Source organism: Megascapheus bottae, chromosome 14 (genome assembly GCF_031878675.1).
Source record: "Megascapheus bottae isolate mThoBot1 chromosome 14, mThoBot2.hap1, whole genome shotgun sequence".
Lineage (NCBI taxonomy): Eukaryota > Metazoa > Chordata > Mammalia > Rodentia > Geomyidae > Megascapheus > Megascapheus bottae.
In genome coordinates, this window is record NC_143522.1 from 31907519 (window position 1) to 31930350 (window position 22832).

General features: G+C 67.6%; 2 protein-coding genes across 2 annotated transcripts; one reads left to right on the forward strand and one right to left on the reverse strand.

The window, feature by feature from the left end:
• Positions 1-711: 711 nt before the first annotated feature.
• On the reverse strand, positions 712-17030 carry Akt1 (AKT serine/threonine kinase 1). The gene is made up of 14 exons (XM_090344940.1): positions 16939-17030; positions 14949-15062; positions 7629-7757; positions 5726-5837; positions 5405-5552; positions 4974-5105; positions 4664-4729; positions 3268-3336; positions 2889-3014; positions 2593-2721; positions 2293-2507; positions 2120-2207; positions 965-1067; positions 712-872 (listed from the first exon to the last, which is right to left on the reverse strand). The coding sequence occupies exons 2-14, from the start codon at positions 14992-14994 to the stop codon at positions 793-795; spliced, it is 1443 nt and encodes a 480-aa protein (XP_090201066.1). The 5' UTR covers positions 14995-15062; positions 16939-17030; the 3' UTR covers positions 712-792.
• A 2766-nt stretch (positions 17031-19796) lies between these two features.
• On the forward strand, positions 19797-21077 carry Zbtb42 (zinc finger and BTB domain containing 42). The gene has a single exon (XM_090345440.1). The coding sequence runs from the start codon at positions 19797-19799 to the stop codon at positions 21000-21002; it is 1206 nt and encodes a 401-aa protein (XP_090201566.1). The 3' UTR covers positions 21003-21077.
• The last annotated feature ends 1755 nt before the right edge of the window (positions 21078-22832 follow it).

A 22832-nucleotide genomic window follows, 5' to 3' on the forward strand; every position in this document is an offset into this window, starting at 1 on the left:
TGGGTGTACAGAGGGGGCGCAGAAAGGGCCGGGTGTTCTCACGAGGCCCTCCCCACCACAAAGCCAGCCACACACTTGAAAAGCTACTTTTATTGAAGAATTTGGAGGGAAGGTTTATTATAATAGTAAAAATGCTGAAGTTGAATGTTGTAAAAAACGGGGTGTGCGGCAGTGGCCTCCATGTCCAGCCAGGGCACAGCCAGAAGTAAAGCAGCTGAGGGACAAGTGCTAAGATGCGATCGTCTGAGGTGGAGGCCCTGGGGACGAAGCCACCAGGAGTGTGACACGGGAGGGGAAGGGCTTTCCTGTCACAAAGAGGAAAATCCCCCAAATGCCCCGAGCAGCACAAGCTGCAGCTTCAAGCTGAAGCCTTGTTCTGGTCCCGCCCGGACCAGGGCCCGAGCTGGGGTGGAGTGGGAGGGCCCAGGCGAGGCTTGGCGGGGGCGGGGCGCAGCTGGGCTGGGGACGGGCATGGGGGCGTGACAGGACCCGCCCAGAACCTGCAGGCCCACGCCGCCCAAGGCCCCAGAAGTCCTTAACCTTTTCCTACATGGATCTAATTGTTCTGAGGGCCCAGGCGTCCGGAGAACAGCTTGGATGAAATAAATTAAGAAAAAAACCTGCAGGATAACTTCCCTCCTGAGCGGCGGGAGGCAGACCGGGAGGCAGACGGCGGCCGCCCGCCCGCCCCGATGCCAGCGATGCCACCGGGGCGAAACCATCATGCGCAGACCATCCGGAGGTTCGAGGCCTGGTGCGGTGGAGGGCGCGGCCACGTGGCCCCCCGGCCCCTCAGGCTGTGCCGCTGGCCGAGTAGGAGAACTGGGGGAAGTGGGGCCTCCTCTCACTGTCCAGGCACTCCACGTTGTCATCTGCGGGCAGGGGCTGCTCAGCCACGGGGCGGGGCCCCACCCCACCAGCCCTCCTCCTCGGGACCCCCGAGCACTGCATGGCGGAGCGCTACCTTGGTCTGGTGGTGTGATGGTGATGATCTGGGCCGTGAACTCCTCGTCAAAATACCTGGTGTCCGTCTCCGACGTGACCTGAGGCTTGAACGGTGGACTGAGCTACGGCAGAGGGCAGGAAGAAGCGGGCTTGTTGGCCCCGCCCCACACAGGAGGCCCCGGATTCCTAGGAAGGCCCAGGAAGGGGACAGCCTGGGCGGGCATGCCCAGGGCAGCGGTGGCACAGCCCAGCTCGGAACCCGCTCCCAGCCTCCCCCCTTCTTCCAGGGTATCTTCCTTGCAGATCTTCTCACCCACAGAAGGGAGAGGACAAAGAAAGGCACCTGCTCCCAGTCTGCCTTGTCCCCTGTTCTTTTGCACCTGTCCACCTTGGCCCCTGCTCCCAGTCTGCCTTGTCTCCTATTCCCAGTCTGCCTTGTCTCAGGCTCCTCTGCTCCCGCCATCTTGTCCCTGCTCAGGGCACTCAGCAATGCAGACAGCCTGATCAGACACCAGGCAGGAGCCTCGGGCGCCATCCCCAAGTCCAGCCTGGTGGCTGGCTGCCACTTCTGGACTCATGGAGTCTCTGGGCAGGACTGGGGCAGTCTGCCCACCAACCCTCAGTGGACAGGGCCAGAGAGCAACAGAAAGCTGGGCAAGGACCAGGGCATCTATGCTGCAGGGAGGCCGGAAGCTGGAGCGTGCGCAGCCCAGCTGGCCTCGGGTGAGCAGCTGTGGACATGCAGGGCAAGCTGGACACCTGCACAGGTGTCAGCACTGAACATCAGCTTAATGACAGTCGTGGGCCAGGGCTGGGAACCGGGGGTCCCTCAAAGGTGAAGCGTGGTGAGAGCAGAGGGTGTGTGCAGGGGGAGCAGGTCTCCCCAGCAACAGAAAGGCAGGTGCTGGCCCAGAATGGCGGGCCTTCTCTGCAGCAGCAGGACTGAGGTCATGGTGCCCTCGGCGGGGCTGCACACAGCCCCTCCACAGGAGGGGGCAGGAAGAGGGCCTGGCCGGACAGATCTGTGCAGGACCCTTAGCACAGGCAAGACGGGTTTCAGCAAGGGCTTTGCGTGGAGAAGACAGCTGTGCAACCACAGGGCTGGTGTGAGTGCAGAGGAGGGAGGGAGGGGTGGTGTGAGGGGGGGGCGGGGACGGCACGGCGGGGGCTGTACCTTCTTCTCATACACGTCCTGCCACACGATGCTGGCAAAGAAGCGATGCTGCATGATCTCCTTGGCGTCTTCAGAGCCTCCGCCAAGTCTGCCGTGGGAGACAGGCATGGAGGACAGCCCGGGGCCGCCCGGGCCTTCGCAGGGGTCTGCCCGCCCAGCGGCCCGGCCCTTACCTCTGCTTGGGGTCCTTCTTGAGCAGCCCGGCCAGGAGGGACTTGGCCTCGGGCCCGAGCGTGCGGGGAAAGCGCAGCTCCTCCATGAGGATGAGCTCGAAGAGCTTCTCGTGGTCCTGGTTGTAGAAGGGCAGGCGGCCGCACAGCATCTCGTACATGACCACGCCCAGCCCCCACCAGTCCACCGCCCGGCCGTAGTCGTTGTCCTCCAGCACCTGCGGGGCCTTGGTGTCACCACGTGCACGGGGCGGGGGGGAACGCGACAACAAGGACTCCGGGCTGGGGTCACGGGGTGCTCACCTCGGGAGCCAGGTACTCCGGGGTCCCGCAGAAGGTCTTCATGGTGGCCCCATCCTTGATGCCCTCTTTGCACAGCCCGAAGTCTGTGATCTTGATGTGCCCGTCCTTGTCCAGCATGAGGTTCTCCAGCTGTGGAGCCTCAGTTCAGTGCCGCCCGGCTCCGGCCCAGGCCCTCTGCCACCCCCTCCCCACCCCCTCCCAGCCTGGGCGCACCTTGAGTCCCCCGCCCCCCCTGCTCCCATGGCCCCGGGCACACCTTGAGCCCCCCCACCCTGCTCCCGCGGTCCCGGGCGCACCTTGAGGTCCCGATACACCACGTTCTTCTCCGAGTGCAGATAGTCCAGGGCGGACACGATCTCAGCGCCATAGAAGCGGGCCCGGTCCTCAGAGAACACGCGCTCCCGAGAGAGGTGAAAGAAGAGCTGAGGACAGGGAGCCAGCTTGAGGCGGGGCCACGGGAGGGGGAGGGAGAGCGCGCGCGCACACACACACACACACACACACACACACACACACACACACACACACGCACACCCGTGACTCGCAGGTTGGAGGACAGGGAAGGAACTAACCCAGGGAGACTATGGAGACCCCAACCCCACAGCAGTAGGTCACCCAAGAACAAGCAGTTGCTGGCCACAGGCGTCACGTGACCCCCGTCCTGGCCTGCCCTACCTCGCCCCCATTGGCGTACTCCATGACGAAGCAGAGGCGGTCGTGGGTCTGGAAAGAGTACTTCAGGGCCTGAAACAGAGGTACGGCTAGAGTGGCCATCAGAAGCCACAGGGCAGCCGAAAGGCCCACAGCAGTGACCTGGGGGTTTGGGCTGCGCTCCCTGTGCCCCGAGAGGCAGTGAGCCCACAGACATGACCCGAGGGTCTGGGCCACCCAGTCGTGACCACAAGGGTCTGGGCCACGCGCCCTGCGCCCCGAGAGGCAATGATCCCACAGACATGACCACGAGGGTCTAGGCCACGTGTCCTGCACCCCGAGAGGCCGTGAGCCCACAGATGTGACCACCAGGGTCTGGGCCACGTGCCCTGTGCCCGAGAGGCAGTGAGCCCACAGACGTGACCCGAGGGTCTGGGCTACCCAGACATGACCACGAGGGTCTGGGCCAGGTGCCCTGCACCCCGAGAGGCAGTGAGCCCACAGACGTGACCATGAGGGTCTGGGCCACATGCCCTGCGCCCCGAGAGGCAGTGAGTCCACAGACGTGACCACCAGGGTCTGGGCCACATGCCCTGTGCCCGAGAGGCAGTGAGCCCACAGACGTGACCATGAGGGTCTGGGCCACATGCCCTGCGCCCCGAGAGGCAGTGAGCCCACTGATGTGACCACCAGGGTCTGGGCCACATGCCCTGCGCCCCGAGAGGCAGTGAGCCCACAGATGTGACCCGAGGGTCTGGGCCACGCGCCCTGCGCCCCAAGAGGCAGTGAGCCCACAGATGTGACCACCAGGGCCTGGGCCACGCGCCCTGCACCCCGAGAGGCAGTGAGCCCACAGATGTGACCACCAGGGCCTGGGCCACGTGCCCTGTGCCCCGAGAGGCAGTGAGCCCACAGAAGTGACCGGTGTGAACCTAGGGTCATGTGCTCAGGAAAATGGGCATCACAAAGTTGACTGTCAGGTGTGAGACCACCAAGACCAGTGGGGAGTGAGCAAGGACGCAGTGCCCAGCTCCAGTGCACTGAGCTGCCCCGCGGCCTACCGGCCTGGACCCTCCCCCCGTTCCTAGAGTGCTCGAATGCTCCTGCAGGACGCACAGTGGCTGGAGCTGGAGGCTGCACACAGGAAACCCCTGGGCAGAGCCCTCCCCGGGCGGCAGGACGGGGCCCCCGCCTCCACAGAGCGGCGAGCCGAGGACGGCCAGGGACGGCGTGAGAGGGTTGGGCTGCCCGGAGCCCACCTCTGCCACATGCCTGGCCTGTGGCTCCCAGGCCACCGCCCTCCACTGGCCCCACCTGGAGCCCCTGGGACATGGGTGTGGGTCTCACCTCAGGGCACTGCCTTCAGGGCGGCCGTGCGAGTGTCTGCCCAGCCGCCCTGCTTGGCTTGGACGCCACTCACCGTGAGGAAGGGGTGCCGAGAGTTCTGCAGGACACGGTTCTCGGTCAGCGTGTGGGCCACCTCGTCCTGGAGGACATGGCAGGTGAGCGCGGGCTGCAGACCTGCCCCGCGGCCCTTCCCCCAGCAGCCCGTCCCCCCCTCTGCCCCACAGCCCTTCCCCCAGCAGCCCGTCCCCCCCTCTGCCCCGCAGCCCTTCCCCCCAGCAGCCCGTCCCCCCCTCTGCCCCGCAGCCCTTCCCCCCCGCAGGGCCCCGCAGCCCCCCCCCGCCGCCCTCCCCCCTCGCCCCTCCCCCTCCGCCCCTCCCCCCCACCTTGGCCACGATGACCTCCTTCTTGAGGATCTTCATGGCGTAGCACCTGCCCGTGGCCTTCTCCTTCACCAGGATCACCTTCCCGAAGGTGCCCTTGCCCAACAGCTTCAGGTACTCAAACTCATTCATGGTCTGCGGGCGGGGAGGGCCCGTCCATCGCGCCTGCCCGCCACCGCCCCTGCCCGCACACACCCAGGACTCCAAAACCAGAGGCCCCGCCAGCAGCTGCGGCCGGCGGCTGGACGTGCATGCAAGAGGGTGACAGGGACCAGGGTCCCCCACAGAGCCCCGGGGGCCAGGAAGGGGCCAGGCCTGCCTCACACTTGCCTACCGCGGGGCCCACGGGGCCTAAGGCAGAGCGGGGCCCACGACGGGCCAGCTCCCGTCCCCACAGCCCCTGGGCCCCGGCAGAGGGGAGGGGCCGGGCTTACCACGCGGTGCTTGGGCTTGGCCAGGGTCACCTCCATCTCCTCGGCCCCTGAGCTATCACTGGGTGAGCCTGACCGGAAGTCCATGGTCTCCTCATCCTGTCTGCTGAGCCCATCCGCCACCGTCTGGATGGCAGTCGTCCACTCCTCCCTGCGGGCACAGGAAGGCCTCAAGCCCCAGCCAGGGCGGACGTCCACGGATGCCCACCCCGGAGTGCCCCACTCAGCCCCTGGGGAAAACCCAGCCGGCTGCACTGGCGCACAGCAGCTCTGCCTCCCCACCAGGGCCCGTCCTGAGCCGGCGGGCGCCCGGCCCCGCCCGACCTCTCCTCGGGCGTCTCCACGTGGAAGGTGCGCTCGATGACGGTGGTCCACTGCAGGCAGCGAATGATGAAGGTGTTGGGCCTGGGCCTCTCCGTCTTCATCAGCTGGCACTCTGGGAAGGCCGGGGACCCCTGTCCATGCAGGCCCTTCTCCTGCCAGCTTTCCACAGCCCTGGGCACCGCAGTGTCCTTGAGCCCGCCCAGCCAGCGCGGGAGCCCTGCCCCGTGCTCTCGCCTACTTTCTTGTGAAACAGGACAGGGCGTCCCATTCCAGCAGGAAGCCCTGCTCTGGAGGCACTGGACCCTGAGAGGGGCCTATTATCTGACACTCCACCCTCTGCTCGCCCAGGGTCTGGTCTTCCTGGTGTCTAAGCGACTGCACACACCAGAGACGTGCGGTAGGCCCGCTTCGTAGCGGGACCCTTCCCTGCGGGACTGAGGCAGGAGGAACATGGGGCCAGCAGAGGGGCCTCTGGCATTCCAGCTGGAGGCCCTAGCAAGGTGAGGTCCAGCTGGGTTCCACGAGTAGGAAGAGGGCAGTCTGCCAGGCTGGCAGGAGAGGGCTTGGGGCCCAGCCTTAGGGGAAGGCCCTCCTCAAGCGGGAGGAGGGGAAACCAGGCCTGGTCCCCTCCACACAACCTGCAGCTACTCAGCCTGTCACAGGCCACCAGACGGGACAGCAGTCTCCAAGGACTGGACAAGACACAGCCAGCCATGGCTCTTGGAAAGGCCCCAGCATTGCCCCTGGTCAGCAGCTGCCTCTCCTTCAGAACCAGGTCCTTTCCTGCTTCCCTGGGCCCCGCCCACCGGCAAAGGCCCCGCCCTGGGCCGAGGAGCCTGGACTCAGAACCCTGGCTGCTGCCAGGCCTGGAGCCCGAGGAGCCAGGTAGGGTGAGGACTCAGAGCGAGCGTGTAAGAAAAGCTGGCCAGGGAAGCACCCCAGTCCAGACACATGCAGGGCTTGATCTCTGGCCACCAGCAGCCCTTGGGGCAGGGGAGAGGTCCCCCCCCCACCAGTGACAGAGCAGCCACGTCTCTGCGTGCAGACACTAAGGCCAGAGGTCCTGCCTCCTCCAGTCTAGACACTATGACCTGTGCTAGCCTTCTCCATGGCCCCGTGCAGGAGGAGTAGGGAGAATGCTAGGGTGATCCCGGGACCACAGCTTGAGACGGAGACCAGAGCCCGTGGCTGGCAGTCCCTGCCACTCACTGATAATCCCACATCCAAACCCAGGAGCCACCCGGCCACTCAGCATGCCCAGCAGACCCTCGCCACCCTAGCAGAGCTGGGCACCTGAGAGCAGAGATGCCCGGGGGGGGGCCCTCCCTCCCTGACCCAGCACCCCACCGATGTGACTCTGGTGGGCGGAGCCACATCAGTGCCTCCCACATGCCCGATGGCTTCTGCCCACCCCAGGGAGGGGCGGGCACACAGCTGGGAGGAGCTCTGTCAGGAGAAGCCTCCTTCTGCACATGACAAACCGCGAGATCTGGGGTCTTCCCCAGAGGGGCTGTGGCCAGCCTTCTGCCCCAATACCAACTCTGTTGCCACATGCTGGGCATCCAGTCTGCATGAGCACAGCCAGGACCCCAGGGCCAGCTGTGCCCAGAGCGGGGCACACACCTTCCCTACCAGAGACCCAGACCCCCAGGGCCAGCTGTGCCCAGAGCGGGGCACACACCTTCCCTACCACACACTCCAGGACCCCAGGGCCAGCTGTGCCCAGAGCGGGGCACACGCCTTCCCTACCAGAGACCCAGGACCCCAGGGCCAGCTGTGCCCAGAGCGGGGCACACGCCTTCCCTACCAGAGACCCAGGAGTCAGGGCGGCCCCCCAACCCTCGGGAGCTTGGCCAACTGGCGAGCTGCCACCCCGCTAAGGCAAGAGGAGAGGGACGCTCACGTGCCACGGAGAAGTTGTTGAGGGGCGCCTCCCGCTGCTCCACGTCCTGCGGCCGGTCCCTGTAGCCGATGAAGGTGCCGTCACGCTTGAGGAGGAAGTAGCGTGGCCGCCAGGTTTTGATGTATTCACCTGCGGGGTGGAGGACAGAGGGCACTGGGCGCGAACGCCAGCCAGCCAGGTCCCGCGGCGGCCACGACAGCTGGCTCAGGACGCCAGGCCGGGGACAGGTCCGTCGAGACCACTCCTCCACTGGACAGGGGGAGGGGCTGACAGCGGGCAGGAGGCAGTCTGAGCTGCCACAGGGCAGCAGGTCCTGGGACACGGCCCCTCCCCTGAGCCCGGGTGCCACCCAGCTCCACCTGTGGCAGAGTCCCACGGGCCTCCATGGCCGGACATCACGGGACTCGGCTGAGACTGCGCTGCGGCCAGCCAAGGCCGCCTGGGTCACCCAGGTACAAGAGGACATTCCCTCACGTTCTGCTACATCAGCCTTAAACAGGATCCACGCAGGATCCGAGCAGATGTCCCTGTGATCTAGAGACCATCATTTTTCATACTGACACCCGGAAAAAATGTTGCATTTGCATTTTGCCGAGCAAGGAGCCTGAACAACAGGAAACTAATTAGGCAACTTTGTCATCTGAGGGAACACCAGGCCAAGGGACTGGGGTCCTCCTGTCACACGAGCCCCGAGTCCCGAGTGCCTGGGCCCACGCTTGGGCTCGCCTGCAAGGCCAGGGCAGGTGTCTCAGCCCCTGGGGAATCCAGGGCACCAGCCCAGCGTTCCAGGAGCAAGCGGGCCACAGGCCCAGTGGCAGCAGCCTTCATCTCCCCCGAAGCCCCAGCCCTCCTCTTCCTCAGCCTTCCCACAGAACACGGCAGAACGCAACATTCCAGAGCAGGCGAGGCCTGGACTTGGTGGGGATGGAGGCGGCCCTCTGTCAGGGACACAGCCTGTCCCTGCTCACAAGCCAGGCCCCCGGGGTCTCGAGGTCCTGAGGACCTGGAAATCAGCACACCCGTGGGGTCCACCGATGACCCCGCCCTCCCCAGCCAGCACCCTGGGAGCAGGAGGGGCTGGCCAGGCCCGAGTGGGGAAGGTACCCGAGGCCCCTGCTGGCCCACCAGCTCTGACTGGAACCCCACGGTAAACAAGCACAGGGAGCACTGCGAAGGAGCAAAGCATCTTGCTTCTAGCGCCATTCACCACACTGGGACACAGCAGGGCCCCTCCTCCCTGGCCACAGTGCCACCAGAGCCCCAGCCCCCATCCCTCAAGAAGGAGGCTGAGGACCTGGCCGCCACCCTGCGGAGGAAGGGAGGGTCCCGCTCAGTCCCTGGGCCGGGAGCAGTGTGCTGTGCAGGCCTCCTGGGTGGAGGGAGGGGCCGCCAGCCGGCCCCATCCTGTCCTGGCTGCCCGCTATGGGCGCCCACCCGCCGCCGCCCGTCTGGAGCTGTCGGCCCCTGATGGAGTGCACCTCCCATCTCGCCAGCTGCTGCGCCCTGGGATGCTAACCGAGCAGGGCGGCTGATCAGCGAGGCATCGCGCCCCAGAAATCCATCTTGATCCACCGCCTGCTGCCGTGCCTGGCACCCCGGCGCTGGACCTCCCTCGCGGCCCCCTGCACCTCCTGCACAGCCCGACCGACCCTGACCCGCCCCTACCAGTCCTCATCCTAGAAGCCAGCAGAGGCCCTGGGCCTCCCAGGGCAGGGCCAGCGGGCTGTGGTGGGTGCCCCGCCCCAGGGCCCATGACGCCCTCCCAGTGTCCTTGCCCAGTCCCCACAGTGAAACTGCAAAGGCCAGCAGACGTAGTGAGCATAGGGACGGTGAGGCTTCCCCTGGCCTCTGCCTGTTGACCAGCACAGAGGCCCAGGCAAGAGGAGGACGTGGGCATCTGACACTCTCGCCTCCCCTCATCACCAGCCCGAGGTGCAGCCAGCTGCTTCCCCACCATGCCCAGCACATGGACCCCCTGCCCAGCGCCTCCAGGGCTGGAGTGACACAAGATGGACAAATGGCCTTCTGGACATGGGGTGCAGGTAGGAGCCCTGCAGTGGGAGGGGAGGGGAGAGACATCAACCAGCCCCATTACCAAACTGACACCCCACCGGAAGACAGCCTCTCCGGGCTCCCTGACCCCAATGTCCACAGAGGCGCCAGGGCGGGGCACAGGCTCTGTCCCCAAGGCTCCTGTACCCCAGGAGCCATGGCCACCACCTGTGCAGGCCACCGGAGCGGACCCACGTCACGGGCTCTGCCCACCATCCTGGCCTTCCCTGAGGCCTTGTGCGCCTGTGCCAGGCAGACATACAAGGACAAAACTGCCTTTCAGGAAAGGGAAGACCAGGGTGCAGCCTCCACCCCAGTTCCAAGTCCAGTGTCCGGCCTGAGTCCCCTCTACACCTGGGCGCCCGCAGGGCCCCACCCTCACCGTAGTGAATGTGGCTCCCCCCACACACCTGCCAAGTCAGCCTGGGGGCCATGTTGCGGCCCGTGCCCACCCACCGTCCCCTCCTCAGGCACCTCCTTCCCCACCCGTCCCAGCAGGAAGGGCCTGGGAAGGCCCTGGGGTTGCAGGCGGGCCCCGCCCAGCTGCCTACAGCACAGCAAATGAGGGATGAGACGGAGGGTCAAGGCCTGCGCCTTGCTGCTGCCCCCTGGGCCCTGCCTTTACCTTGCCTGCACCTCCAGGAGTGGCTGAGGTGGTGGGGGGGGGGGGGGAGTTGACCTCTGCAAGCCAAGCATGCCTGGTGCCACATCCTAACACCGCAGCCTCCATGTCCCCGTGCTTAGGGAAACTGCTGGGTACACACTTTGCCTCGCGGTGGTGGCACGGTGGCAGCTGGCGGGGCAGCAGGCGGCACGGAGCTGTTTCTCCACAGCAAAGTGGGCCCCAGCAGGCCCGCAGCGCGGGCGCCAGCTGACAGCAGCCACCCACACATCCATCCCACCGACAGCTGCCGGGTACCCATTTACCTCCTCCAGCACACGGAGCAAGCGGCCTGCGGACGGCCACCCGCCGGCTGTGTGCACCCAGTCCCAGTCGCCTGCTGCGATGGACAGCGCAGGTCAGCTCCCAAATCCTGCTGGGACCCTCATCCGCCCAGATCTGCAGGGTGCCACGGACAGACAGAGGGACCAGGTGACAGAGGGGTTCAGGTACCCCAGCCCGGGGAGCCCACGGCGCCTCTGAGGAACGGCTCCCCATCTGGAACCTGCTATGTCCAGCGGGCCCAGCGGAGGGCTGATGCCCTGCTAAGACTGTTTGGGGGTGGTGGGCAGAGAAGGCAAGGTTGCTATGCCCACTGGCTCCCTGGGGAAACCAGGGCTGAGGAACAGGTATCTGGGGCACAGCTTCCTACCCAGACACCACACAGCAGCACAGCCCGCATGCCCCCAGCTCCTCCGCTCAGCAGCGGGTGGGAGGTGGCCTTCCCGGGACCCCTGGGACGGCCCACTCCGACTGCCGCCTCCTAAGTCACCACACGCCGGTCAGAATGGGTCTAGCCTGGACTCTCCAGTCGGAGCCCTCCTTTCAAGCCCCCAAGCAACCGCAGTCACCAGCATGCCTGCGCCCCCACCCGCAGTAACAATGGCTGTGGACTGGGGACTGTGACTTGTCTTTTTCTTTCATGTCTTTTTTGTGCTGGTCCGATAGCTTGCACCGACGACGGGTGTATCATCCCTAAGCTTTCATGTTGAAGACTTCTACCGGAGCCGTAGCTCCACTTGTGCTGGGCTGAGGGGTTTGGTCAGTTTCTTTCGGTCAGTCCCAGGGCAGGTACTCAAGCCTGTTCTTGAACTCAAGCACTGTCTGAGCTCTTTCGCTCAGGGACAGCACTCTACCACTTTGGCCACAGCTCCACCTCCGTTTTGTTTTCTGGTGGTCAATTGGAAAGAAGAGTTTCATGCGCTTTCCAGGCTGGTTCTGAACCGCGATCCTCAGATCTCAGCCTCCCGGGAGCTGGGATTATTGGCCTGAGCCCCCAGTGCATGGCTTTGTTGATTTTCATTTTCACTTTTTGGTGGTAAGTTCTGCTGGCTCCCAGGGCACTCGTAGGACCAGCTGGAGACCAGGCCACTGCACAGGCAGGTGGTAGTGGGCAGCTCTGGGAAGTGTCCACATACAACAGCGTCACCCCTCCCCAGACCCATGTCCCTCCAGCAGGAGCACCCCAACCCATCCCCACCACGGGGTCAGCGGGGTCAGGAGACCCAGTGGCTCTGAGACCTCCACCAGCCCCCAAGAACACCCTGTTCAGAGATCGGTGGCCAGGGGACAGAGAGGGGGCGTCATGATCATTGCGCGGGCCTACAGTGACCCCTCGCCCCCGTCCCCAGGCTGCAGGCTTCCTCTTTCGGTGTTTGTTTTGAAGAGAGAACTCAGTAAGCTCACAGAACAGGAAACGGCCCAGCACAGGCCGAGTCTTGCCGCAGTGAGCTGCCCCTCCAGGCCCACGCCTGGCCCCCTCCACCAGCAGGGCACAATCCAAGCTCCCGCACTCTGCCCAGCCCTCCTGCAGCTTCCCCACACCCTCTCCCTGCCGGGCCTTCCCCAGTGCCACAGGGAGTGGTCTGTGGACTCCCCAGGTGGAAGGAGGAGGAGGAGAACTGGGAGACCTGGGACTCACCAGGCAGCAGGGCCAAGGCAGGGCAGTGGCTCAGCAGAGTGTGGCACTGGGGAAGCAGCCAGTGCGGGACCTCGGCTGAGCGGGACCAAGGGGGGGAGTGGAGCAGGAGCTGGTGCATTCGGCCCCAGGGCCCCAGGGCGCCTGGGGACAGCACCACACCCAGGGCAGCCCACATGGCCAACAAACTCCCCTCCACGCAGCCCACGAGCCCCACACTCTGACCTACTACTGCCAGGCAGGCTTCTCGCACACCACCAGTTGCCCCCCCCCTCCAGCTTGCCACACAGGGTGGCCTGCCAGGCCCCAGGCACAGCCAGGCTGCCCCTCTCACAGCCTTCTCCTGCGGCTGGCACATCGAATGCCTTCCTCTGGTCTTTCCCAGCCCATCGGGGCCCAGACACAGTGGGCAGCAGCAAGCCTGGCCATGCGGCAAGAATGGGGTCGCCAGCAGCAGGGGCTGCCAGGGACCCTCACCGGGACAGCCACTCACAGGGACAGCCAGAGTGAGCAAGTGCAGGTGAGCAGGGGCAGGCCAGATCTTTGGATGACAATACCCTAAAGCAGCAGAGTCCTTTGTCTCTGAAGACAGAGGTCAGAGGCCAGGCCAGCCAGAGGTGACCAAGCTGGTTTCAAGGCCTCACCAGAGCTGGTGTAACCAGATGCCTGGAGGGGGACTTCCTAAGCTACAACAACCCCCATCCCCACTGCCCCGCCCCCGCCCCACTGCCCCAGCCCCCAGCCCCACTGCCCCGCCCCCTCCCCACTGTCAACCTATCTGCCACTTGGCAGCCCATCTACACTCAGCTCCAGCCCTCACATCACGGGCTCATAGAGCAAGAGAGGACACAAAGGTCCAGCAGGCGGGCGGCCCTGGTCCAGCTGCAGGTCCAGGCACTGCTGAAATCTTGCTCTAGCACCAGCCCTCGGGCTGGGGACACTGGGGTCACTCCCCAGGGGTGATGTCCACCTCCCTGTGGGGTAGATGAGGGGCCTGGGCTGAGACCTGCAGACACAGGCGCTGACCCCAATAGAGAGGACAATGCCGCCACGCCAGGTCCACGGAGCCAGGAAGGCCTGCACACCCCCCAAGGGCCGGCCAGAGCAGCCGACAGGAGACTCCGGCCTGGCCCGTTCAGCCACAGAGGCCCGTGGGCAGGGGACGGGCACGCTGCCCTCTCGCTGGTCACCCACACTGCACAGTGGGGACAGCCTGAGACACTCGGTGATCTTGCCCTGGAGAAGGGCAGTGACCATGGCCAGCTCACGCCAGCCCCTCCATACCCATGGGACCTAACTTCCCCTCTGAAGCCACAGCCTCGCGTGGCAGGCTGGCTCTCACCCAGGTCCTGAACGCTCAGCCTGGCTCTGCCTGGCCTAGTAATCAGATGCGTACAACTTCTGGGTCAGTCCAAAATCTAAGTCATTCAACAAACCCTTCCCAAAAAAGAGTGCACGTAGCGGAGAGGAGGGGAGAGGTCCCTGCAGCAGAGAAGGGGAGGGGAAGGGGGGGAGGAGAGGGGAGAACAGAGCAGGGGAGAGCAGAGCAGAGCAGAGCAGAGGTCCCTGCAGCAGAGGAGGGGAGGGGAGAGTCCAGGAGAAGAGGAGAGGGGAGAGGACAGGACTGGAGGGGAGGGAGGGGTCCTGGCAGCAGAGGAGAGGGGAGAGGAGAGAAGAACAGGGGTCCCCTCATAGAGGAGGGGAGGGGACAGGAGGGGAGGATCCCTGCAGCAGAGGAGGGGAGGGGAGGGTCCCCAGGCCAGAGGCTGGAGTGGTGGGAGCACAGAGCTGACCCAGGGGCTCCTGGCAAACAAAGGTGCAGAGAAGGCAGGCCACCCCCCCCCCATTGAGAGTGGGAGGGAGAGCGGGAGGGAGCTAGGGCTGGCAGCCCCGCCCCACCATGGCTGAGCCTGTGCCCTGCTCTCCCTTCCAGCACCCTTAGACTCACAGCTAACCATACCCGGGGCTCTGCTCAAGCCCAGGGGCGTCTCCACCCTGGCCATCCACACTCAGCCTCCGCTCCCCGCTCCTGAGCTCCTCAGCACCCCACTGCCGCCCCACCTCTTGACGGGTCTGCCCACCCACCAGTGCTCCCCTCCCACCGAGACGTGGGCTCCACGTGCAGGGGGGGGGGCCCAGGGTGTAGGGGACAGTGAGCCGTGGGCAGGGGTGAAGAGGCCTGCAGGAAGAGGAAATCTGGAGGTGCTGGCCAGTGCTGGCTCCGGGCTGGGCGGGGTGGCTGGCATCGCACAGGGCCACCAGGCAGGGCCGAGAGTATGGCGAGGGGCCACGCTGCTGCAGACCCCAGCTCTGACACACCTGCCCCTGCCCAGGCCCCCTGCGGGAGGAGGCCCTGACCCAGGGAATCCGGGCCTGAGGGGGAGCTGGGCCAAGCTGGGCAGCCCTGCCTGCTGCCCTCAGGAGCCTTGGAACGGTGTCCTGGCTGCCAGCCTGCCAGCCCTGGGCCTGGGCCTACGGGTGACCCCGCGCCTTCCAGGAAAGCCCGAGGGAGACAGGCACGCTCGCCCTGCCCCCCAGCCAGCAGTGGCCTCATCTTCCTGCCCAAGACCCCCAAAAGGCTACGACCCCTCTGTGGGGGGAGGGGAGGCTCCAGGAAAGCAGGGGTTCGGGCCCAGCGCTCTGAGACTGCAGTGCCACGCAGTGCCCCGGCTGACCCCACAGGTCTTACCTCGCTTGTGCAGCCAGCCCTCCTTCACAATGGCCCCCTCATTCATGACGCCTGTGTCCCGAGGCTGCACACCCAGGGCAGTCACGGTCCTCTCAGCAGGCCACACACAGGCCTCTGGAAAAGCAAAGGAAATGCCCTCACCGTTTGGCCTGCAATCCGCTCCTCAATGCCTAGAGCAGCCTGGGGGGGGGGGGGGGGGACACGGGAACACGGCCTGTGGCTCAGCTCTGCCCTCCCATGGGACGCCTCCTCCTCGGCTCTGGCCCCTGACCCCCACACCCCACTTGCACTGAGACACTGGTCAGAGACCCCGAACCAGGCCTCCCACCAGTCTGGACTTCAAGGCTGCCCTGTACGGGCCTCAGGCTGTGGCCTGGCTCCCTCCCTCTCCACGCCCGCCTCCGGGAGGCCTGGGGGACGGGTCCCCTCACCAGCCCACAGCCACGCTGCCCCTGGCCACTCGACCTGTTCACAGCGTGTGCACCCCTGGGCCCCAGGCTCAGGGCTCCCCCTCCCGCTCCAACAGGGAAAGCAGAAACTCCAACATGAACGCAAGGTCAGGAATGAGGGGGCAGAGGAGAGCCCAGAGCCCCTCCATCAGCCCTGGGCCCCACCAAAACCACAGCCCCTGCCCCTCTGAATCTAGCTTGTTCATTCAGGCAATATGTCCCGGGCATCTCTGGTTTGGCCAGGTCCTACACCAGGGACAAAGACACGTTCAGACAGTTTGTCGGTGATGGGCACCCAGACTACAGCACACTAGGACAGACCCCATGAGAGCCCAGGCCCTACAGTGGCCTACCAACTTGCCCTAGCCAAAGCACGCTCCATGGGTGCCAGGGTCCTCCCCTCGCTCTTCCATTGGAAGAGCTCGTGGGCGTCCCTGGAAATCCAGCTCCCACATGCAAGAGTACCTGGACACTTCCGCCAGCGGCCTGTGCTAACCCCGGGCCTGCCTGGACCCCACACTCCCTCCACCACCACCACACTGCCTCTCTGGTCTTCAGGCACAAGGAGACACGCCAGCCGTGACTGTCACTTTGCCGTGTCTTCAGCTAGGCTGGGGAGAGCAGGAAGGCCCCACCGCCTTAGGACAAGGCCCAGGACAGGGAAGACCACACCTGGCCCGACCAGGACAGAGCCCGCAGGGGAACCAGACTGCAGGAAGTCAGGCCAAACAGGGCTCAGAGACGCCGAGGATGACACCCCAGGAGCCAGGCCTGGAGGCAGAGGGCTGGACTGGAGACCTCGGTCGGTCCCTACCCCCACCTCAGGCCAAGGCCTGCTGTCCACAGCCAGACAGCTGTCCAGAGCTGTGTGTAAAAATACCCCGTGCACAACAGGGTGGTGGGCAGACATGTGCACGCCGGGGTGTGCAGGCCACCGGCCACGGCAGGGCAGGTCCCATACCGGGCCCCGCCCCTGCGACCCTGGGGACCCTGGGGACCCAGCTGATGTTCAGGGGGCGCCAGGGCGGGACGGGGAGAGGCCTGTGGCCGGAGCCGGGTCCTCGGGGCCCGGGGCCTGGGCGGCACTCAGCAGCCAGCCCCCACTGGCCATTTCCACGGCCGGCTCGGGCCTCCGATCGGGGAGCAGGGCCGCCGCCGCCCGTGGGGAGCCGGGGCCCGCGGGCCCGCCTGGGCGCCCCGCCACGGCGCACGACTCTGCGTCCACGGGAAGTGAGGTCTCCTTCCCCGGCCCTCCCTCCGCCAGCGGCCGCGGCCCGGCCTGCCCCCCCCCCCCCCGGCCGCCGCCCCGCGCCCCGCGCCCCGCGCCCGCGCCCGCCCAAGGTCACGAGGAGGCCGGGCCGCCCCGCCGGCGTGGGCCTCCCGGGGCCGCGCGGCCGCCCCACGCCCAGGCCGCGCTCGGCCACTTCCTGCTGCGCTCGGCGGCCGGGCCGGGCCGGGCGGGGAACAAAGCGGCGGCGGCGGCGGCGGCGGCGGCGGCGGGGCGCGGGGCGCGGGGCGCGGGGCGCGGGGCGAGCACTCACCGGGCCGCCGCGTGCGGACGGGCGACGGGGCCTAGCCGGGCCGCGGCCTCCGGCGCCCGCCGCTCCGCATCCCGCGGGCGGCGCTGGGCGGGGCGGCGGGAGGCCGCGGCGGGCGCGGGGCGGGCGGGCGGGACGCGGGGCGGGCGCCGCCGCCGCCGGGGGCCCCGCTGCGCGCTGCTCGGTCCCGGGGTCGGGGATGGGCGCCGCTGCGCTGGGCCGGCCGCCGGCCGCCTCCTCCGAGCTGCCGCCGCCGCCGCCGCCCTCGGCCCGCCCCGCGCCCGCCCTCGGCCCGCCCCGCGCCCGCCCCGCGCCCGCCGCCGCCCACATCCGCCTCCGCCGCCCCGGGCGCCCCGGCGCTGCCCTCGGGGCCGCGATCTCCGGGCCCCGGCGTCTCCGGCCCTGCCGGCCCCGGGGCACAGGGCCCGGGACGGGAGCGGGGCCACGCCCGGCCGGGCCGCCCCCGCCCCACGCTAACCTCGGCGAGGCCCGGGCCGGGGAGGGCGGCGCCCGGCTCCTGCGGCGGGGTCTGGCTCCGCTCCCTCCCCCAGCCCGGCCCGGCCACGCGGCGGGCCCTGGGGCGTCAGAAACCTCCAACCCGGGCGCCTGCCCCCGGGCGGCCGCGGTGCCCGCGGGCGCAGTGCCCTCTGCTGGAAGATGCCCGGAACCCGCTCTCCAGGAGGCCTCCGCCCGCGCCCTGCGCCTCAGTGGGCGCCTCAACCCCGGCTCTGCTCCAGAAGGTCCCCGTCGAGAACCCACTCCTGCCCCCCCCCACCCCCCCCCCCCCCCGCCCGGCCAGGCAACCTCGGGCCCGGCCTGCCAGCACAGCTGCCCAGTGCCACAGCCAGATGTGCCTGTGCCCTGGTGTGCCACTGCCCCCTTCCCCAAGCAGAGGGACCTCCTGCCCTGTCACCTGCAGCTCCAGGCCGGATGCTTGCCCTGAGTCTGGAGACACTGCCCACACCACTGCCACGCTAGCTGGGCTCCATGGCAGCTCCAGTGTGCACCTGAAACCACATCGGCCGACCCAGGGGGATTCTAGAGCCAGAGGCCAGTCAGGTCGGGCTCTGCCCGGCCAGCCCCTCCGCCCTCGGTGGGGCAGGCAGGATCCACTCAAGCTCAGTTTCCAAGCTAAGAGACACAGTGTCGTGCTTCCCCATGGTCCCTGGCTGGGCAGACCTTGGCCCTGCCGGAAGAGTGGGGACCAGCTCTGCCTTCCACTGCCAGGCAGGACAAGGAAAGAGGCCGGGCTGGGGCAGGTGAGGACCTCACCAGCCCACTAGGCATTCGTGAGACATGCATTCTGTGACTGCCCAAAGATGCGCCAGGGGACACAGCAGCCACAGTGCTAACAGCAGGGTGTGCGCACACGGCCAACCCTGCAAGTTGAGTCAGGCCTAGAGAGTGGATGGGGTGGGGGCTGGGGAGAGCACCCCAGGGAAGGAAGTGGCCTTTCCCTGGGTACAGGAATGAAAAAGAGACAGTGGTAGGCTCTTGGGGGAGGCATTGCAGAATGTGCACCAGACCCCACAGCGTTCACGAGGCCCTAGGATTCACTCAGAGCCCGTGTTGGAGAGGAGACTGCGCTTCATAGAGGGTCTGTCTGTCTGTCATGCCAGGCGGGCAGGTCTCAGGACCTGAGTGAGAGGGCGTCCCTGCCAGCCGTCCCTCAGGACCTGGGTGAGAGGGCGTCCCCCCCATCTCTGGGGGGGGGGGAACTGAGCGCCAGATTAGAAAGTAAGCCTACAAGCCTCCAGTGAAGTTTCTGGTTCAGACCAGCAAGGCATGGTCTTCAGCATGGCAGGGTTTCCGTCCCCCACCCATCCTATTCCTCTCTCTCTTTCCTTTGATTTTTGGTCAGTTGTGGGGCTTGAATTCAGGGCCTGGGTGCTGTCCCTGAGCTCTTCTGCTCAAGGCCAAAGCTCTACCGCTTGAGCCACAGTGCGGCCTCGGGGTCTGGAGTGCCAAGCCGGCTCAGGTCTCGGAAGCCCGACGTCGGTGAGCTGCCCGGGTCTTGGCAGTGGCTCGGGCTCCCCCAGACCTCCGCCCGTTCACCTGGACACGCGCCCCGCCCGGGCCCCGGGGCGGCAGAGGGTCCCCTTCTCCCGAGGCTCGCCCCTCCCTCCCGTCCCCGGCCGACGGGCGCCGCGGGGACCCGGGGGCGCGGGACAGGGGTCCCGGGGCGGCGGCCGGGAGGGGCGGCGAGGTGACCTCGGCGGCTCCGCGCTCGGGAAGTCGCCCGGGTCCGCCCCCTCCGGAGCGCGGCCGGGGCGGGGCGAGGGCGGCCCCGCCGGCCCACCTCCAGCGCGCCCCGCCCGACGCCGTCCGGGGGCCGCGACCGTCGCGACTCCCGGAGCCCGAGCGCGCGGGGCCGGCCCGGGAGGGAGGGCGCGCGGCGCGGGGCGGCGGAGGAGAGCGCGGGGGGCGGCGCGGGGGACAGGCGGGGGGGGGGACGGGGGACAGGCGGGGGGGGGCGCGGGGGACGGGGGACAGGCGAGGGGAGCGGGGGACAGGCGGGGGGGGCGGGGGACAGGCGGAGGGCGGGGGGGGGGGCGCGGTGGGCGGACGCCCGGCTCTGCCCGCCCCGCCAGCCGCTCCCTGCGGCCGCGCTGCCTTAAATGGGGCGGGCGGCGGGGCGGCGGGGCGGCGGGCGGCGGGGCGCAGCGGCGGCCGCCCGGGAGCGGAGGTCCGCGGCGGGACCGGCCTGCGTGCCTTCTGCGCCCCCCGCACCCGCCCCGGCGGAGCGGTGCAGCCTCTCCCGCCCGGGGCAGGTGCGGCGCGGCCGGGTCCGCCGCGCTCGCCCCGCGCCGCCGTCCTCCGCCGCCCGGGCGCGCGGGGGGCGCGGGCCGGGGGTGCCGGGCATGGAGTTCCCCGAGCACGGGCGGCGGCTCCTGGCCCGGCTGAGGCAGCAGCGCGAGCGGGGGCTCCTGTGCGACTGCACCGTGCTGGTGGGCGCCGCGCGCTTCCCCGCGCACCGCGCCGTGCTGGCCGCCTGCAGCGTCCACTTCCACCTGGTCTACCGGGAGCGGCCGGGCCGCCACACCGTGCGGCTGGACGGCGACGCGGTCACGGCGCCCGCCTTCGGCCGCCTGCTGGACTTCATGTACGACGGCCGCCTGGACCTGCGCAGCCTGCCGGTGGAGGACGTGCTGGCCGCCGCCAGCTTCCTGCACATGCACGACGTGGTGCAGGTCTGCAGGGGCCGGCTGCGGGAGCCCCACGGCGCCCCGGGCCCCGCCGCGCCCCTGCACCGGCCGGCCTGCGCCCCGGCGCCCGGCCCAGCTGCCCCCGGCGTGGCTGGCGGCAGGGATGCCGCAGACCTGCCAGCCGCTGGGCCTTCTTCACCTCGGCAGACCCGCGCAGAGTCATCTGGGGCCCTGGACCTGTCCCTGAAGCCCTGCCCGAGACCGGAGCCCGGCCCCCCGCCCCGAGGCCTCCAGACAGCAGTCCGCAGATGGGCGCAGCGAGGGGTCCAGCCGCTGGTGAAGGAGCCAGACCCCACGTCTGAACAGGAGGATCGCCGCCGCCCCCCGGGTCCCCCAGCCTGCACCCCCACCCAGCAGGGCCTGGCCCCGGTCAGAGGACCTCCGTCTGTCTGGGAAGCTGGCCTCCAGCATCTGGGGCCAGATGCAGAGCCCGAGGCGGGCAGGCGAGAGCCGGGTCCCCGCGGGCACCACTGCGTCTGCCCTCTGTGCTGCAAGCTGTTTCCCAGTGCCGGCGCCCTGCAGCTGCATCTCAGCGCCCACTTCCGAGAGCGAGACGGTGCCCGGGCCCGGCTCGCACCCAACGGCACTGTGCCCACGTGCCCTCTCTGCAGCAAGACCTTCTCGTGCACGTACACGCTGAAGAGGCACGAGCGGACGCACTCGGGGGAGAAGCCCTACACCTGTGTGCAGTGTGGCAAGGCCTTCCAATACTCCCACAACCTGAGCCGGCACGCCGTCGTGCACACACGGGAGAAGCCGCATGCCTGCCGCTGGTGTCAGCGCCGCTTCACGCAGTCTGGGGACCTGTACCGCCACGTTCGCAAGTTCCACTATGGCCTGATCAAGTCCCTGCTGCTGTGATTCCTCCACTGTACGCCCAGGGCTGGGGCTGGCGAGGGGACAGGGGAGGGAAGGGCCGGCCCTCCTGCTGGTGTGATTCCTCTGGGCTGGGGAAGGGGAGGGGTTGGGGAAGGGAAGGGAAGGGCGGGCCCTCTTGCTGGAACTCTGGTATGGAGGAGGAAGTGGGGAGATGGAAGCCTGAGGGCCAGATGGTTCCAAGTATCCACCTGAAAACTCTTGCTGCGGCCGCTTGGAGTGAGGCCGAACTGGTGACTCGCCCCCTCCCCCGAGCCCAGCCCTTCCTCAGTGTCCCATCCAGCCATGTGCCTAGCCAAGTCCGGGGAAGTCTGACTCTTGTGTGCCCTGGGCTGGAGGACCTGGGTATGTGGGGGTGTCAGAGTTCTCTCCTGGCCTGGGACTTCCCTAGCCACCCCTCTGCTGCCTGTGGGGTGTCTTTGTGAGTTTGGTCTCACCACAGGAACGTGACCCCCTCCTGATGAGCTGGCCAGCAGGCAGGATGAAGGAAGCTCTCCCGGTGGGTGGCGGGCGGGAGTGGGGGGGGCGACCCAGGGGCCCAGCGGGGCTCTAGGAAGGCACCTGGCTTTGTAGGATTGATCGGCCCTTGCAAGACCCCTGCACTGGCTAGAGCCAGTGGTCCTGGAGTTTGTGGCTGGGTGGACAGGGGGTGTTGGTTACCTGACTTCATAGGGAGGAGTGGGGATTCGGAACCAGGTTCTCTTTGTGAAGAGTCCCTGCCGTTGGCAGAGGACTGCGTGTGCAAACAGGCGACTGAGCTGAGTGCTAAACCCAAATAACCAGTCCCTGCTGTGGGCAGAGCTCGAGGTGCAGAGACTACTGGGCTCCTGCAGGCACGGGGGGGGGGGGGGAGGAGTGGGGGGGTGCTGAGGGCCTCGGGGCCACTTCCACAGTGCCCAGAATAGGACAGGGAAAGTGCAGTGCGGCGGTGAGATGAGTCGGCAGCCTCTGGATTCCACCACTGGGCCGGCGTGTGGAGGGGGAGGCAGCCCTCCCAGCTCTAGCTGCAGCTGTGGGGGCTCACCGCCCCGCCCCGGGGCAGGGATGGGCCACCACTCTAGGCAAGTCTTGCTGCAGAACTTCAGTGGCTGGAGAGGGGGCAGGGAGCACGGGCGCTGCGTGGAGGCCCATGTCCCCAAACCATGTAGAAGTGGCTCGGAGTCCAGCCAGGCCTAAGTTGTTATTATCCCCTCCTGATGGCCCTTGACGTGTGCGTCTCACCTGCCGGGGCTGCAGTGAAATGGCAGTCGGCCTTCCCCTGAGTGGGACAAATGCCTGTCCACCTGCCTGCAGGCCTGGGCTCTCCTGTTGTGTCCACTTGGCCTGGGAGCCCAGGTCCTCTCAGTGGTGCCCTGGCACTGCTGTCGGGGGGTTGTGGGGAGGGGACCCCAGCTTTTGAGCATCTGGCTCCTGACCTCCTCAGGACCAGAGGTGCACTCTGAGCCATGGGCTGCGGCACCAGAGCTGTCTGTCTGTCTGTCTCCTGGCCTGCAGCCCTGCAGATTGCAGCTCCAGTGCAGCCCCCAGGAGCTCCAGGGAGCACTTCCCCCGCTCTGAGTTCCTGTGTGCTTGTGGCTGGGAGCACTGGACTCACTCTCTTCTGTGCTGTTACTGTGAAGCTACTGTAAAGAGACAATGCGTTTTAACCTTGTATCTAGTGAGGTTCATATGAGAAGCCCACAGGGCTGTGCCTGATGTGTGTGTGTGTGCGCGCGCGCGCGTGCAGGCACATGCAGGGGAAGCGAGGTGCAAGGCGGGGTCCAGGAGTGGACCAGGTGGGGTCCGCGGTCTCGGGGCCCCGGGGCCTGTGCATCT